The following is an 18,616-nucleotide window of genomic DNA, read 5'->3' as shown; positions in this document are numbered from 1 at the left end:
TTGTGTATTAAAACTCTGCCTTTTTATCTTCAGATATTTAGCAGTATTTAACAAGTCCTGATCTTCAGTAGGTGTTCAGCCCCTTTAAAGAGAATCAAACCTCACTGCAGACAATCTTCATCATGTTAGACCCATATCCAAATGACTGGTTCTTGCTATAGTCCTGGAGAAAGCAGAATACTCTCAGGTATCATCCTTTACAAGTGAACACTCACTGTTTGAGAGGTTTCAGTCTGATTTTCAACTCATCGTAGAACAGAAACTGATGTTAGGTTGAATTCAGATGCTGGTTGTTCTCCTGTTTCGGTTTAGCTCAGCGTATCTGCTGTTTCTGACGCTGTTTATCATGACATATTAAAGGAAATGGCCACTTGAGAATGAAAACACAGACAGTACTTACTGACCCTCATGCTGACAAGAAGTCCAGTGTAGGTTTTTAATCCAAAAAACTCGTTTGGGGTATCGGAGGACAACAGCTAGCTGGAGTAACAGCTACACTTGAAGTGCATGGAACCCACATTTTGGTAAATGTAATAAAACTCGGCTAATGCATTTCAAAAACGTCTGTTGTAATCCAAGTGCCCTGAAGACGCGGCATGCAAAACTGACTTGAAAAGATGTAATTTACTCCACTTGTATAGCATCATTTCTCACTGTGGTCAGTTAGCCTGCCCTGTAGGAGTGCTGAGTTTACATGGCAAGTCGCACCACCACCAGTAGCCATCAGCTAGTCTCAGACAGTGCAGACAGTACCCTCTGCCTCAACATGTCAGGAACTACACACTGATTACTGTGAAATTAATCAAATTACAAAAACGATAGACTGATTACACAGGAAGGTTACAGTAAGGACGTGCTGGGGTGGTTGCCTGGCAACACTGCAAAAGGCTTTCTGTGTGAACGGGGCCTAAAGCTAGTTTAAATCTCACCTAAATATCAGAACCTTCTTCATATTAATCGGGAATGTCTCCTCTAGCCAGGCTAATATGACCTGTGGTGTTCCTCAAGGATCCATTCTTGGCCTGCTGCTGTTTTCCGAAACTTCAATATTTCTTTTCATTTTTATGCCATCATTTTTTGTGTGGGAGTGTCTTTGTTTGTGTTTTCATTTATTTGCTTATCCTCAGATTTTTATTCATTGTCTTGTATTTGTTTCCATTTTAAGCTACATTGGACTTAGTTCAATCTCGTAACTGCACCTTGTATTTTGTTTTTATGTCTGTAAAGCACTTTGTAAACTTGTTCTTGAAAAGCACTATATAAATAAGGCTTAATATTATTATTTGCTAAAACACACGTGTGGCTCGCTCACCATTCATAGTCCTGGCGCGTACAGGAGCAGTTAGAGACGGTCACTGGCCGGTCGAAGTCTTCTCCATTGAAACACGTGGCATGGGGAGCTCGTCTCTTAAACGTCACCTCTCGGCCCAACAGACACTCGTTACCATGCTCATCTGACGGAGACCAGCGCTTGTAGTCAGCGTCAGAACACGGCACACCTGGAGAAGAAAAAAGAACACTATAGATATCTGACATCAACATGGAACGTCAGTTCAACCTTCTGTTGAGAACAGCTGAAATAAACATATAATAGCAGTTGTGAGCTGCTGTTGCTGAGAGCTGAGCTCCTCATCCTCACCCTCCCTCTGAACCTCCTTCTCACTCTCTGACCTACCGAGGACGTCGGAGGTGTTGACCTGCAGGATGAGCCAGCTGTGCCTCTGGTCGGCGTAGGAGCCGAAGATGGTGAAGATGGTGCTCTTCTCCCCGGGCTCCGTCAGCAGCTGGTAAATATACACCTCCCTGTCTGAGAACTTAAAGTTGGTCCACGTCTCTCCTTCGTTGGTGCTGAACCTGACGGAGACACGGACGATATTTAACTCATGTGTTGCTGATAGAGACTCTGGCTTTTCTTTTTCATATATCCAGATTCATCTTTCATCTGCAGCTGTCACACTCCTGCTTTGATTAAACACTGAGAGCAGAATTGAATCAGGTGATTTAACCCAGTTATATTGACATTAGTATTTATGAAGCAGGTTTCTGAGTAACCAGAGTACAGGACTGAGTCTCTGCATCTAAACCAGGTCAACTGTTTTCACATTAACACACTGTATCACCTGCAGGTGAATATGAAAAGCCTGCAATGTTCCTGTTGGCACAGGGGTGTTATATTACACCTCCACTGACTGAGCGATGGTTTATTTGCTTTTATTCTCCACAACAAGCTGCTTCTCAGTCACGCAATCTGCTCCTGCTGAATAATGAGCACCTCCACTGGGGCAGGTGCCGTTTATGTGCTTCAGTCCCCAGATTTCCTCAAGCTGTTTGGGGGCTTTTAAATGGAAGGCTTCCCGTCACAAATCAGCCTCTCAGGGTTTAATGTTGGAAACTGTTTGTGTTTATGGAGAAACAACTGAGTGACACATTTGGCTTCTGAGCTCGGATCCTGGAGGAACGTTTAAACCGGTCACTTACTTGAGATGTGTGGTGGAGCCTCCTTGAGCGATTGCCATCAGGATCCCACCGTGGTCACCCCATGTGTAGAAATGAGGGCCTGCAAGAGCCTGGTCGACACAGAGAGAACATATGGTCAACTATTGGAACATCAGAAACACAACAGGCTTCAATACAGAGACAGATCTGTCTCAGTAACAGTAATGTGAACCGATCCACAATCTGTGTGTTTAATCTGTAAATTTAAAACAACTTCCATAAATACACAAAAAGATTTGTAAACTCACAAAAATATTTTTGCAAACATACAACGGATCTACAAAAACTCAAACACCTTAAAATTAAAAAACCTGTGAAAACCTCAAATTAAAAACAAAAAATTGTGAATACCTCAAATAAAAAAAAAAAACTGTTAATACCTTAAAATAAAAAAAACTGTTAATACCTTAAAATTAAAAAAAAAATGTGAATACCTTAAAATAAAAAAAGTGTTAATACCTTAAAATAAAAAAAATAAAAAGTGTTAATACCTTAAAATAAAAAAGTGTTAATACCTTAAAATAAAAAAAAACTGTTAATACCTTAAAATTAAAAAAAAATGTGAATACCTTAAAATAAAAAAAGTGTTAATACCTTAAAATAAAAAAAATAAAAAGTGTTAATACCTTAAAATAAAAAAACTGTTAATACCTTAAAATAAAAAAAACTGTTAATACCTTAAAATAAAAAAATAAAAAGTGTTAATACCTTAAAATAAAAAAAGTGTTAATACCTTAAAATAAAAAAAGTGTTAATACCTTAAAATTAAAAAAATGTGAATACCTTAAAATAAAAAAAGTGTTAATACCTTAAAATAAAAAAAATAAAAAGTGTTAATACCTTAAAATAAAAAAAGTGTTAATACCTTAAAATAAAAAAATAAAAAGTGTTAATACCTTAAAATAAAAAAGTGTTAATACCTTAAAATAAAAAAAACTGTTAATACCTTAAAATTAAAAAAATGTGAATACCTTAAAATAAAAAAAGTGTTAATACCTTAAAATAAAAAAAATAAAAAGTGTTAATACCTTAAAATAAAAAAAGTGTTAATACCTTAAAATAAAAAAAATAAAAAGTGTTAATACCTTAAAATAAAAAACTGTTAATACTGTGAAATAAAAAAAACTGTTAATACCGTAAAATAAAAAAAACTGCTAATACCTTAAAATAAAAAACTGTTAATACCTTAAAATAAAAAAACTGTTAATACCTTGAAATAATAATTTAAAAAACTGTGAGTACCTTAAAATTAAAAAACAAACAAACTGTTAATACCTTAAAAAAAAAAAAAAAAAAAAATGTAATTACCTTAAAATAAAAAACTGTGAATACCCTAAAATTAAAAAAAAAAAAAAACTGTTAATACCTTAAAAAAACAACAAAAAACTGCAATTACCTTAAAGTAAAAAACTGTGAATACCCTAAAATTAAAAAAAAAACTGTTAATACCTTAAAAAAACAAACAAACAAACAAACAAAAAAAACCTGTAATTACCTTAAAGTAAAAAACTGTGAATACCCTAAAATTAAAAAAAAAAAAAAACTGTGAATACCTTAAAAATAGATGGCGACTAACTTTTCCTTTGGGGACAAAATGTGCAGTTGGAAAAAGATTATAAAATGTAATATATCACACTATATGTTATTGTGATACTCAGCATATTGCAAAGCATTTAAAATCACAATAACACTGTATTGTGACTTAAATACCATGATAACTGTGGAGAGTTTAAAACAGCCTCTGCTGCAAATCATTATCAAATGGCATCTTTAAATGATGCAGTGTATTTGTTACAGTCTGAACTGATGCTCATATCCAACCTCTTCTAAATATGTTTTCCATAGAAAAACCCAGTCCAAGCAAATAGCGCAGCAGGTCTGTAATGCCTGTGTTCGTCTATAGGCCCTCAGATGAAATTCATGGTGACATGTTGAGAGCTCTCTTTGATAGACGAGCTGACTGCGACTGCGTTTTACAAGCTGTGTTTTTCTTGTCATCTGTGTCAGACTTTGTACTGACCTCTCTCCACCGAGCTCCGGCGCTGCTGGATACATACACATTAGGCTTGTTGGCCAAGTTCCTGCCGACAGATCCTGCAATCAGAGGACAAAAAGGCATTTAACACACACACACACACATTCTGGGGGTTTTCCCTCAGCGTTACAGACTTCATGTGGCCGCTGCTTCTGCTGTCACATATGGAAAACTGTGTAACCCAAGAGCTCAACCATAGCACTCTGTATCTGTTCATGCATGTGGCCTTTGTATGCTCTGACAAATACTTTCCTCTGACAGCGTGTTGTTATTTAACGAGGCAGGAATGAGCTCCTGAAGCACTTCACAAAGACACAGGATCAAATCTAACATGGAGAAATGGAAGCTTCCTTTTTTAATTGTTTTTCAGAAAAGTAACAGGATGAAGAGTCTCCAGCCGCGACTGTGATGTTCACTGTGACGTACAATGAGACATTTGTTGTCATTCGTTGTAACCATAAGCATAAGGTGTTCAGAGATGTGTTTAGCTCACCTGGATGGTGCAGAGCTCTTGTGAGACTGAATATCAGGGAGCATAAATATGTGAAGCCACACACACGATTTTTCTCGAGTTAAACATCAAATCTGACCTTCTTGTTAGCTCGATGAAAACTCAGGGGATCACCAGAGTCTGCAGAATTCATACATGTCTGTTCAAATATTTTCAAGGCAGTCCATCCAATATTTGTAGATACATCTCAGTTTGAACCAGACAACATCGCCTTTTCCAGAGCCATGCAGCTGTAGCATGGCTAAACTAGAAGTACCGCCTCGTGGTTCCATGCCTCCGTCAACCGGTCACCAGTTATGTTACATTACATGGAGGGTGGTGGTTATCCTCAGTAACAATTTCATTACACACAACAAAATTCAACTTTTCTAAGACTGCTCCAGGTTTTCCATGACCTAGGGATCCCAGTGACGAGGGGCAGCTGTGGTTCAGGAGGTAGAGCACTCGTTGATCCCTGATCCCTGAAGTCTACATGTCAAAGTGTCCTCGGGCGAGACTCTTCTCAAAGTCAAGGAAGGATCCTTAAATGGCCAAACTTCAAGGAGGCTGCGTCACTGAATCCCAACGAAGGACTGGATCCTTGGAATTCTACAGAGAACAGAGTCCTTCCTTCAGAGAATTTTCAAAAATGCATTGGTGTACCCTCAGCGGGCATGGAGTACCCACAATTCTTTGCACAAAATTTGCCAGAATTGAAGGCGGGGCCTCTTCAATGACACACACCCGGGCACTCGGTAACCTGTTCCAATGTGTTCACCAAATGCCAGGAAGAAGTCGTGCCTTGCCTCTGTAGGACCCGACTTGGAAGGACCTGTCCTACTAAGGACTTGACTTTGAGAAGCACCAACTGAACCTTAAATTGCTCACAGTGGCTGTGTCACCACTGTGTGAAGCTTAACTGCTGAGCAGGTGGCACCTTGTATAGTGTCTTTTATATGACACATACTTTTAGTAATGACTTTAAAAATATAGATTAATTTGGAGCGGATTATGTGAAGGTCATATATTCTAATCCTCACTTCCTGTGGGCTACAGCAACACTAAACCCCTGAGCTTGCCTGAGAAGGACTAAATGCACAAAGCTGCTATTTTTAAATATCCCATGGAGAGAGACTCTCACTGCAGCCTGTTCTATTTTGTTGTGAAAATGTGGGCGTGCAGCCTCGTTCTGTGGATGATAAACCAGGTGCAGACTTCCATCTGTGTCACCACTGATGAGGAAATACAGCGAGTGCTGGACGGAGCAGTGAGTGACAACAACCCCGCCCACATTTAAGCCACAGCTGTAAGACCTAATATATATTTAGATTGCTTCTCCCCAATTTCTCTTCAAGAACTGACCACAGTGATTTCTTCATTTAAATCATCAACGTGTCTCTTAGACCCCATCCCAACTAGGCTACTTAAGGAGGTCTTTCCTTTAGTTAACACTCATATATTAGATATGATCAATATATCCTTATTAACAGGCTATGTACCACAGTCTTTTAAGGTAGCTGTAATTAAACCTCTCCTAAAAAAGCCCACCCTGGATCCAGAGGTGTTAGCCAACTATAGACCAATATCTAATCTTCCCTTTATGTCAAAGATCCTTGAGAAAGTAGTCGCAGACCAGCTGTGTGATTTTCTCCATGATAATAATTTATTTGAGGAATTTCAGTCAGGATTTAGAGTGCATCATAGCACTGAGACAGCACTAGTTAAAATTACAAATGACCTTCTGATTGCTTCAGACAAAGGACTTGTCTCTGTACTTGTTTTATTAGATCTTAGTGCGGCGTTTGACACAATTGACCATCAAATTCTACTGCAGAGACTGGATCACTTAATTGGCCTAAAAGGTTCTGCACTAAGCTGGTTTAAATCTTATTTATCTGATCGTTTTCAGTTTGTTCACGTTCATAATGAATCATCTTTACGTACTAAAGTTTGTTTTGGAGTTCCGCAAGGTTCTGTGCTCGGACCAATCCTATTTACTCTATATATGCTTCCTTTAGGTAACATCATTAGAAATCACTCTATAAATTTCCATTGTTATGCGGATGATACTCAGTTGTATTTATCGATGAAGCCAGAAGAAAGTAATCAATAAACTAAACTCCATAACTGCCTTAAAGACATAAAAACCTGGATGAGCACCAATTTCCTGATGTTAAATTCAGACAAAACTGAAGTTATTGTTCTTGGCCCCAAACAACTCAGAGACTCTTTATCTGATGACACAGTTTCTCTAGATGGCATTGCTCTGGCCTCTAGCACTACCGTAAGAAACCTCGGAGTAGGCTGGATTACTGTAACTCTCTATTATCAGGTAGCTCTAGTAAGTCCTTAAAAACTCTCCAGCTAATTCAGAATGCAGCAGCACGTGTACTAACAGGAACTAAGAAACGAGATCATATTTCTCCTGTTTTAGCTTCTCTGCACTGGCTCCCTGTAAAATCCAGAATTGAATTTAAAATCCTACTGTTAACTTATAAAGCTCTAAATGGTCAAGCTCCGTCATATCTTAGAGAGCTCATAGTGCCATATTATCCCACCAGAACACTGCGCTCTGAGAACGCAGGGTTACTCGTGGTCCCTAAAGTCTCCAAAAGTAGATCAGGAGCCAGAGCCTTCAGCTATCAGGCTCCTCTCCTGTGGAATCATCTTCCTGTTACGGTCCGGGAGGCAGACACCGTCTCCACATTTAAGACTAGACTTAAGACTTTCCTCTTTGATAAAGCTTATAGTTAGGGCTGGCTCAGGCTTGCCTTGTACCAGCCCCTAGTTAGGCTGACTTAGGCCTAGTCTGCCGGAGGACCCCCCTACAATACACCGGGCACCTTCTCTCCTTCTCTCTCTCTCTCTCTCTCTCTCTCTCTCTCTCTCTCTCTCTCTGTCTCATTGTGTCATGTGGATTACTGTTAATTTATTATGCTGATCTGTTCTGTACGACATCTATTGCACGTCTGTCCGTCCTGGAAGAGGGATCCCTCCTCAGTTGCTCTTCCTGAGGTTTCTACCATTTTTTTCCCTGTTAAAGGGTTTTTTGGGGAGTTTTTCCTTATCCGCTGTGAGGGTCATAAGGACAGAGGGATGTCGTATGCTGTAAAGCCCTGTGAGGCAAATTGTGATTTGTGATATTGGGCTTTATAAATAAAATTGATTGATTGAATTGATTGATTTAAGAGGACTGTCTGAACAGACCGAGGGTCTAGGTACCATGTCCAAAGGTGCTGGACTGAAAGGGTTTGGTGGAAATGGAGCTTAAGTTCATTTACTACTTTTGAAAAAGCCTGAAAATTTTGACATGGATTCACAGTTACAGAGCTAATTAGGTCGTCTGTAAGTCAGACTAGGAAACATTCTCTCCCTCTGCAGCAGGTAACAAACACAAACACACATTCACCTACAACACACATCTATCCCTCCATCCATCAAGAACAATGGTATTTCAGGACTGGGTGATTAACACCAGCAGCGCCTGCCTTCGACACATGTGCACACATCAGTCCTGTTAATCAACTCTCACTTCAGGGTGAATGACTCAGAGAGGCTCAGACTGAAATGAGGGTAACACGGTGTCTCTGTGGAGGACTGGAAGATCGCCTCGGAAATGAATTGCACTGTGTCTCTGTGTAAAACTGGTTAATGACTCTCATTAAATATCATCACACAAGGAGCCAGAGATTCCAGACAATAAACAAATGTTCCAGAGACTCTCTGTGCCCATTGTGCAGATATGAAGCTGGCAGAACATGGCGCCGCTGTGTTTGTGTGGTAACTACAGTTCTGTCATGATCACTGCTTCAGGAGAAACTTAACAGCAGGCTGAGAAGCTGTGTTTTGTGTTGGCCGACTGTTTCAGACCTGTTTCACCTCTGACCACACCCAGTGCCACTGACAGGTGTGATGGACGCTGGGTTCTTCCTGCACAGAGGGATTTGTGGCGCTCCAAAAGACGTTTTAGGCAGCGCCAAGGGATGATCACGAACGCCAAAATGATGGGAAGTGAATTAAAAATGGCAAATCAAATCCTCTGAGAGTGTTTAATAGGACTTTATCAAACAACTGTAAATGTAAATACGACGTCTCTGACCTCAGCAGTCGACTCTCCTCTCCGTCTTTTATCACTGCTTTTTAATGTTTCTCCACGACACATACACACATTCTTGTACTTCTATCTTTGTGAGGACCCTGACTGACATAATACCTTATCTGGCCTGTTACCCTGAGGGACTGTTCGTTATTTATAAGAGAGAAGGGGGTGGTGCAAAAACAGGGAGGCATGTTAAATCGTTTCCTAAGCACTGGGAAGGAATTTGTGTTTTATATTTTGGCTTAACGGAGCTGCATACAATGGTTGTATTTGTATTTGTTTCACTGCAGATTTTTTTTAAGAAAACATGTTTCCAAATTCTGGGGATTATTCTTGGTGATTTATGAGGAAACATGACACATGAGTTTCCAAATTTTGGGGATATTTTTTTGTGGTCATTCTTAGCAATTCTTGACAAAAACATGGCTTCCAAGTTTTGCCAATTTTCCAAAATCTTGCGATAATTTTTGGTGGCAATTATTGGTGATAAATCTCAGCGATTTCTAAAGAAAACAGGAGCTTGGAAGACGTGTTTTCTTTAGAAATTGCCAAAAGTACACCATTTATTGTAGCCAGAAACTGTAAAAACAGAAATTATCTTTGGATTTTCACATTCGACGGTCACTGAACACATCATGTGTGAGAAATGCTTCTGTCAGAAGAAAATTAATGAACCAGATCTGAGCTTTAAATAGTGACATTTCATTAAAATCACTTTACTCTACATCTAATATAAAATGTGGCTAAAAATAAGTAGTTTGAACTAACTAAGCAGCATGCACAAGGCTTTTTTCAACTCCAGGATTTCATCTTAAATTTTTAACTTTTAAACATCAAAGGTTAAGTTGTTAGAATCTAATTAATGAAGGAGGGAGGGTCACTGAGTTTCCACCAGTCACTCAGGGAGACTCAAGGTAAAATGTTTCTAGCTTCAGGGAGGGTCAGAATCAAAACACCCCGTCACACCGTTCCTCTGATAGAGAACAGTCCCTGAACAGAACCATCACAACTAAATCCTTTGGCCCTGATCACACAGGACGTGTTGTGAAGGTTGTAAAACTCAAGGTGCATCACACTGCCTTTTCTCTTTTAATTGAATATCAATAGTAAAAAAAATGTTTGCTGTGCATTTCTATTGTTGCCAGGCAACCACCCCATCACGTCCTTACACTAACCTTCCTATGTAATCAATCTATAATGTATCTATTTATTTCATTTATCCTGCAGTAATCAGTGTGTAGCTGCTGCCATGTTGAGGCAGAGGGTGCTGTCTGTAGCTCTGGTTGAGGGTGAGAGGCTGTCAGCAGATAAACAGAGATCTGTGTGGGTACATGAGACCCTAAAAAAGAGGCTGGATCATGGGGAGTACCACCAGTTGGTCCAGGAGCTTCTCCTCCATCATGGACGCTTACAGGCAGATTTTAGGACGACTCAGGGGCAGTTTGACAACCTGCTGTCTATCATCAGGCCATATAGCTCTGGGTATCCAGCAACCACTACCACCAGTTTCTCCTCCATTGTTTACCAACTGTAAACTTGTTGTCGTGACCACCACAGAAGGCCCGCCTCTCAAATCATCTGATTGGACAATGGGAACAAAGCAGAGATGATATGAGGTGCTTTTCTGCTCCATTAAGAACACCAGGCGCCTACAGCTCAGAAACACCAGGTGCATAGCAGCACAAAAACAGCGAGCAAAAATTTTCATTCTCATTAAAATCATTTACAGAAAGGCGCCTCCAGCTACTGAAACACTTCCTGTGTGATCGGGGTCTAACCCCAACCCTTACCCTAGCCTAAACCTGACTGTAACCTGAACCCTGAAAGCGAGTCTGAACCCTCAAACAGGCCGATGAAGAGTTGAGGATGGGCTAAAATGTCCACACTCTGTTTCTGAAATATAAATTTTGTCCTATCATGTACAAGCAACTCAAAGTTTAATCCAGCTGACGACAGCAATGCTTGGTACTGTAAGTAATTACCGCCACATGGTCGTATGCCTCTGCACACCAGTCAGGTTTCTCTTAATAATGACCTTGAGTTTGAGCTGCATGATATACTGTCATAATAAATACTCTTTATGTTAATTTATATATATTAGTAATGATTATAATTCGTAATAAAAATAATCTCAGAGGACGTGTGAGGGAATCTATGAGCGGCTGATTCAGGCTGCTGTGTATGTAAACACGTCTGCTCAGTGTGTGTATGTATATGCTGTCCTGTATTCATGAGTGTGTTTGACCCGTCGAGTGCCCGCTGGGTGCTGCAGCAGTAATTAGCCCATCTGTGTGAGAGCGATAACGAAGCGAAGGGAGCCGCCGATTGCCAGCCCTCTCCCTCTCTCTCTCTCTCTCTCTCCATGCCCATTATCTAATAAGAATTTAATTAGAGGGACTGGCTGGGTGCAGGGGAAGCAGTCTCCTAGACACTGAAGAGTATCAACAAATCAATGCTTTCCAGCAGCTGTGAAGAGGCAAAGAGGCTTCAAACTGCAGGCAGAGACTGTGGCTCAGCAGTGAAGCGCACAAACTCTTCACTCTGATGAATCCATCTGTCTGCAGCACTTCAAAACACTCCGCCCGTCACTTATGACTTCTGATTCTCAGCTGAAGCACCGACACAATACAAGGAGCTTCTTGCACCTTCTCCTCAGAGTGCGGCCGTGTTTCCTGTGCTCTGGGTCATACAGGAAGACGAAGACAGATAGAGCGGCAGCTCAATTACCACAGAGGAAGACTTGTAGGTTTGCATAGCTTCTTTCCTGTGTACACTGAGCTTATCTGTGTTATCAGAACAAGAGGAAGTGGCTGTAAAACTAACACAAGCTCGCCTGGCTGCCGCTCTGTCAGTGTGACCATCAACCAACAGATGGCACCCAAAGGCTCTTCATCTGTCTTGGCTAACCGACACACACACAATCACACACACACTCCGGCCAAAATTACTCAAACCTTCAAAAATGTTTTTCTTTTCTGTCCATCACAGACTCCAGTAAGGCAAATTAAACATGGAATTTCAAATACTCCTGCGCAACAGAAATATTCTGCATCGTTGTTGTGATGTTGCGACGTGAAAACTTCCTGCTGTGGTGCGATAGCTCGGAAATATTGACCTTGTTCTGGATCAAAATTGGATCACTTTTTGGCCCTGTCACATTCTGTGTACAGGTGGGAATCACCACAGGCCCTGTGATATGATGTGATCACAAGGCTTCAGTCAGGATACAATATGATTGCAACTTTAACCCTTTAAACTCTGCATCTGAAACAGTCCACCAGTGCCTTCATTGGTATTTTGTGTATTATGACATCATCTGTTGGAGGATCTTCAAATGTTTCATATCCCTAAAATCGGCACACACACAAGTCTATAAACCATAATAGTTGATTGAAGTGTTGAAACTGTGTCATAAAAAATGAATTATAAAAAATCTGACATTGTTTCATCAGATTTTACAAAATAAAAACACAAAACATTTAATTCAAATGATTTTTTAAATGTAGAAACATAAACAAAACATTTCTGAACACTATGAAAGTTATTTTAACTTCGTACATTTTTAGTTTTTGAGATGTGCTTCTTTGTATAAGCAGAGTGAAAAGGCGTTGTGATAGATCCTTTATTCATTCCTCTGGAAAACCAAGTTTTCATGTGGTTTTGCACTAACGTAACTTAACGCAATGACGTCATCACAAGCGTGCGACATGATAACATGGAAGACAGAAGTTTGAGCTTTCTGCTGCAAAAAGAATGAATGTTGTAACTCTTCTGGTTTAAATTCTACATCAATATATCCAGGTTTTGCAAACAACAATGTCCCGCAGCCATTACTGGGAAACACCACATCATTACGGTGAAAGACGTAATGATGCGGTGATGTTTGCACGGCACGTGAGGTCATGTAAGGTCATGTAAGGTCATGACTTGATGACACTTTCCACAGCACAAACAATGAATGTTTTTTTATTTTATTATTTTAGATTGACTTAAACAGGATCTTACAAACAACGATCTCCTGCAGCCGTCCGTATTATGTTTGTTTTTTTAATTAAAATCGTTGACCGTTGACCAACTAATTGTAATCAGTCCATTCTTGAGTCCAAGTGGACATTTGTGCCAAATTTGAGGAAACTCCCTCAAGGCCTTCTTGAGATAATGTGTTCACAAAAATGTGACAGCCAGACAGACAACATGAAAACATAGTGCCTCTGGCCACATCGATCGCCAGTGCAATAGCGTAAAAATCAAATTGGATAAAAAAAATAGGGCTGGCCTTTGAAATCAGAGGTTTAAATCGCCAGTCAGAGACACGTCAGTTGAATGAGATTGCCTCAAGTTGAGCGGTCTCCTTTTCCAGTGTGCTGTGCACTGAACTTCTGGGGACATTTTGGTGCTCAGATTTTGCTGCAGAGTGAGCGCTCTTGACTTTCACACTACTCTTTGGTTCAGACAGCTCCAAGAGGAGGAGAAACGTTCCACGGTAAAACTGCTTCTGCTTCGAGGTCGTGAATTTACAACTCACGGATATTTAATACGACACAGTTTCTGGCATTTGTTTAAAATCTAGAGTCTGTTGTTAGCGCCGTTAGCTTGTTTAATATATGACATGGATGCCTCTGTCACACTCAACGTCCTGCTGAGCCCGTTGAAACTTTAAAACTGCAGGTTGAAAATGCAATTACAAGTTGAATAGTTCAAAGGCACCATCTGTGATCAACCCACTAAAATTCAACTGATTCATACGACCCAAAAAAAGACAGACTGCGACGTCAATGGCCGAACATTGAAGATTGAATGAGGAGAAAGTTTGGTGCTCACACTGAGTTATCCTCGACTCCTGCACATAAAACTCAACTTGTTTTCTTCAGCATTTTGACGTTCTTGAAATCTTTATCTGTGATGTTGCTGCGTGTCGCCTCACCTGTGGCCATGATGAGTCCCGGTGCAGAGTCCTTGGATAAAATGGGGACCCTCCTCAGCTGGATGTTGAACAGCTGGCTCCACCGCTGGGCCAAGTGGAGAGAGCAACCTTTACCGAGCTGAGGAGAGGAGAGGAGAGGAGAGTCATGATGATGCTGTTCAGTTGGTTTCACTTCTCTCCTCTCTGATTTTCCACCCACTCACATCATGAGACGTAGGTCAACAACTAGACAGGGAAAGAACTGGAAATAGAAAGTGAGGGTTGTTTCTCACAGAGACCGTCAGACACCTGCAACACTGAACCACATTATTCTCAACAGCAACTGCACATCTGCTGCAGGAGGCACAGGTCTCTGTGGAGGCACTGTTAACATCAGCATCTGCTCACAACACTGAGCTACACACGAGCTCACAGGGTGATGAGATCAGACTCATCATCATCATCATCATCATCAAGGAACTAAATCCTTCCAGTCGCAGGTTAGTCGGCGTACCTGGCAGTCCACAGTTCCTCCCAGACTGTCGGCAGCAGGCGGCTGAAGCAGCTCCCACGTCCCCCCCTTGTCGAAAGTGATGACGGATCGCATGTTGTCCTCGCTGACCGAGCCGTTGATGAGCGTGGCGATGAAGACTCCTCGCAGCCCCTCCACACGGTGCAGGTCTGCAAAAGGCTCGTTGGCAAAGTACCTGAAACACAAGAGGGGAGACGTCGTCACCACCAGGGTGTGGGAGGAGCTTAATGTACCACAGTGACTGATAAATGATAAACGGTTACTTTCAGAAGAAAGGTGTAATCTGTGGTAATTCCAGCCTTAAAGGAACAGTTCACCATTTGTGAATCAGTTACCACGTGTTGTGCTGAATCTGTGAGGAAAACTTTATTTTTCTCACGTCTCCACAGTGAATCGATAACTTTTTTCACTTACCACTTTTGCCAGTGCCGAGTCAAACCCTGCCGCGTCAGTTAAGACACGCCAACCTTGTCTTTAGAAGGGCTGGTATAGTTTTACTGTTGTTGAACACGGTTGACTTTTACTACAACTAGAATTACTGCTTCGGAATAATATGACTCCGCCCACCAGTCCACCCTGTGGTTGTATGACTCCGCCCACCAGTCCACCCTGTGGTTGTATGACTCCGCCCACCAGTCCAGTGTCTCTGACAGTCTCCATCCATGTCAGTGAAAACATGGATGCTTCACACACAGAAGATCTATACAATCAGCACAGTTTCAAGATTAGAGTCACCAATTCAGTATCTGACCAAATGTCTCCCCTTCTGTTCCTGAGATATGACGTTGACACATGATGATGTCACAGTCAAGCTGACCTTTGACCTTTTGACCTTCATTATTTTATCCTGTTAGACATTTGCGTCAAGTTTGGTCATAATAAGCAAACGAATTCCTGAGTTCTGGCTAAAACATGTTTTGTGAGATCTCACTGACCTTTGACCTTTGACCACCAACTTGTAATCAGTTCATCATGTTTGTGCCAAAATTAAAGAACTTGACCACTAGATCCTAATCACTTCATCTTTGAGTCGAACTGAACGTTTTTGCCAAACTTGACAAAATTCCCTCATGGTGTTTTTGAGATATTATTTTCACACGAATGAGATGGATGCAAGGTCATGGTAAGCTTGACCTCTGACCACCAAATACTGATTTTCATCCTTGATTTAAAATGTATGTTTGTGCCAAATTTGACAGAAATCCCTCAAGGTGTTCTTGAGAAAAGGTGCTGACAAGAATGGGACAGACTGAAAACAGTATGCCTAATATCAGCTATCACCGGCGTGGAGGCATAAAGACAAATTTGTCTTTACGGATATGATTTTGGCACGGATGATACTAGTTATACAAATGGTCATTTTGTGGGCAAAGTGTTCCTTTGCAGTGGCTGAGAGAAAGTTTTGCTGATTCATTTCTTGCAGAGATTTTAAACCTCTTGTTTCCTTGAACATGTTCTTGTTCACTTGGCTCCAAACACCGCAAAGCAAACACAGGTGAACCAAATGAATCAGCATTTTAAATTCAGAGCTGTGTGAGGCGACTTCACACACAGAGAGGTAAACAGGAAGCTTGAACTTCATTACCCAGACACGGTGTGGGCGGACTCCACTCTCACATACAAAACACACATTTTCACCAGCCTGTCACCGACCACAGGACGCTTCACATAAACAGGTGACACAGTGTCACATAACACAGAGAGAATCATCACTGGCAGACAAACACCTGAGCGCCACTGTGCCTGCCTCTGCCAAAACAACACAGGATCTTCCTGATGTGATTACGGAGACACAGAGGGAGAATAAACGCAGAGCTCCGAGGTCAGAGAGAGTTGTGGCGTCAGATCAATAAACTGACACTTATTAGATAAAGAAGCATTACTCTGTGTTTGTAAAGCCTTTGTATCGTCACTATTATCAGGCATTTGTGAGGCGAACTCCAGGTCTTCCTGTCAGTTCCTCAGGTTGCTATGGGAACTACTCAATTACTAGCAAGCCTGCAGACCCTGCTTAATTTGGACTGCAGGTACACACAGGGTTCATTTTTATGCGCTGGTGTGTTTTGCTTGAGCAGGAATCATTTCTGATACGAAGGACAAAGGAGCAAATAAACCACAGATATTTATCTTAATGCATATGAAGCATGAAAGTTCATATTTGACCTTTAAAACAAATTGCGTCAGAATGTCTGAATGTAGCGTTGGGTTATCCAGAGCAGCGCACTCTCAGAGTGGCAGAGCGCACTCTGGACACTCTGTCTGTGGAGACGGAGCAGCAGAGCGCCGAGCGGAGTGAATGTGTGATTAACTTAACCGTTGGTTCATTCATGTAGAAATATAACGCTGCGTTTCTTCCACCAACAGGGCTCTCATTTTAGTGTAGAGCGTCAGACTGAATTTACCAACGCACCATGTCAGGTCACTCACTCTCCGGGACCGCCAGTGTTACTTGAAGAAGTAAACACTGACCAACGGGACCAGACTGGCCGACCCGTATGCTCTCACTCAGTGGATGGATGATGTCACAGGAAGCCAATCTTACAAAGGAGGACCACACTTGTTTGTTTTGCTATGGAAGCTAACGTTAGCTAATGTGCTAAAAAGTTAGCGTTGCAGAGAAATCCAATCTTCCTCTTAATCCCTCCCCAGTTTCTGATGAGGTGGACATGATAACCCTTAATACACATAACCTTATTCATCCCTACAACAGGAAATACTTTTTCCCTAACCTGATATGAAGTGTGCGCTGCACATGTGAGCATTTTTGATGATGGCCTCCGTCCAGTCCTTTGGTCTTATCACATTTAACCATCTTTGTTTTTGTTGACGGGCAGTGGCGGCTGGTTTTGAGCCATGACTTCTTCTATTCTGGCTCCCAATAACACAACAAGACAAACACATTTTAACACTCCTATGGAGCCTACAGCCCTGTGGGGGAGAGGCAGCTGCTCCTCCAGCTGATAACATGATGTCATCGTGATGTCGGCCCTGAAAGGGTCGATTAACAAGTGTAAGATCACGTCAGTTGCTGCCAGATCTCGTGAGAGTTTGTTGGTACAACAGAGACACGTCTTGAACAAAGTTAATTTCCTCCTGATTTGTCTGAACAAATGTGTCAGAATGTTAAGAAGGGTCGAGGCTTGAGAAAAATGGGCACAATATTAATTTCAGTGACAGTAGAGGTCATGATCTGTACTCACATTCACTCCTCCCATTGGAATAAATGGACTCAGGGCTGCAACTAGCCTCCTGAAGGGGCGGGGCAGTGGCAACACCCAAGTGACACAGATACAGGAAATGAATCTAAAGTGGGCCGTCTCTGTTTATCAACCGTCTCTGGCCAAACAACTCCAACTCTTCTGGAACCATCATGAAAACTGAGCAACACTTCTGTCTCTGAATGGTCACTCAACTCTTGCTGACTGACTCTAACCAATCGTAGCTTGCTATCTTTCAAAACTTGCGTGACACAGGTAATCTGGGGCCGATTTCACCACCTGGCAACACCACCCACACATGTTTATGTAGGAAGAAATAAACTTCAGGCTCTCATGTGGAGCAGCCCTTTTTTAGGGTTGAAACCTGTCTGTGTTTTAATGTAAGCAGCCGTGTTGTTTGTTGGTGACCCTGAAAAAGGTTTTTAATGATACTAATGATAAATTCTGACTAACCAGCCTGATGGGTTTCTGAAACATCTCAGGTACCGTGCGTGTGTGTGCGTGCAGTACCTGATGAGTGTGTTGCTGCCGGAGCCCTCAGGACTGTAGTACAGGACGTTCTCCAGAGACAGAGAGAAGGACAGGCCCTGTGTGTCTGAGATGTAAAGGTGTGTGGCGTTGTTCAGGTGGTTCACACACACAAACACTTGGTCCTCCGAGGCGTCTGCGATGTAGTACTCCTGTTGGGAGAAGAAGAAGAAGAAAAGAGAGGTCATCCTCAGGTCAGCGACCTCCTGTCTGATCACACTGAGGACGTACTCCTGATGTGAGAAGACGTCATATCACAGTGGAAACATGGACCTGTACACTCTGCTGTGAAGTGTAGGTGGTTCTTCCACCAAA

General features: G+C 41.5%; 1 protein-coding gene across 1 annotated transcript in view; it reads right to left on the bottom strand.

Annotated features, from left to right (window-relative positions):
• sorl1 (sortilin-related receptor, L(DLR class) A repeats containing) overlaps nt 1-18,616 on the bottom strand; it is a 119,788-nt gene that overhangs the window by 21,326 nt on the left and 79,846 nt on the right. Inside the window, exons 8-14 of the mRNA XM_033631088.2 lie at nt 18,284-18,453; nt 14,538-14,730; nt 14,045-14,162; nt 4,517-4,590; nt 2,479-2,567; nt 1,676-1,854; nt 1,313-1,499 (exon numbers count right to left, since the gene is read on the bottom strand). Of these exons, the coding sequence (XP_033486979.1) occupies nt 1,313-1,499; nt 1,676-1,854; nt 2,479-2,567; nt 4,517-4,590; nt 14,045-14,162; nt 14,538-14,730; nt 18,284-18,453 (1,010 nt within the window). The remainder of the gene's footprint in view (nt 1-1,312; nt 1,500-1,675; nt 1,855-2,478; nt 2,568-4,516; nt 4,591-14,044; nt 14,163-14,537; nt 14,731-18,283; nt 18,454-18,616) is intronic.

Source organism: Epinephelus lanceolatus, chromosome 4 (assembly GCF_041903045.1).
Source record: "Epinephelus lanceolatus isolate andai-2023 chromosome 4, ASM4190304v1, whole genome shotgun sequence".
Taxonomy (NCBI): domain Eukaryota; kingdom Metazoa; phylum Chordata; class Actinopteri; order Perciformes; family Serranidae; genus Epinephelus; species Epinephelus lanceolatus.
Note: the sequence above shows the minus strand (reverse complement) of the source record. Positions and strands in the feature narration are given on the sequence as shown.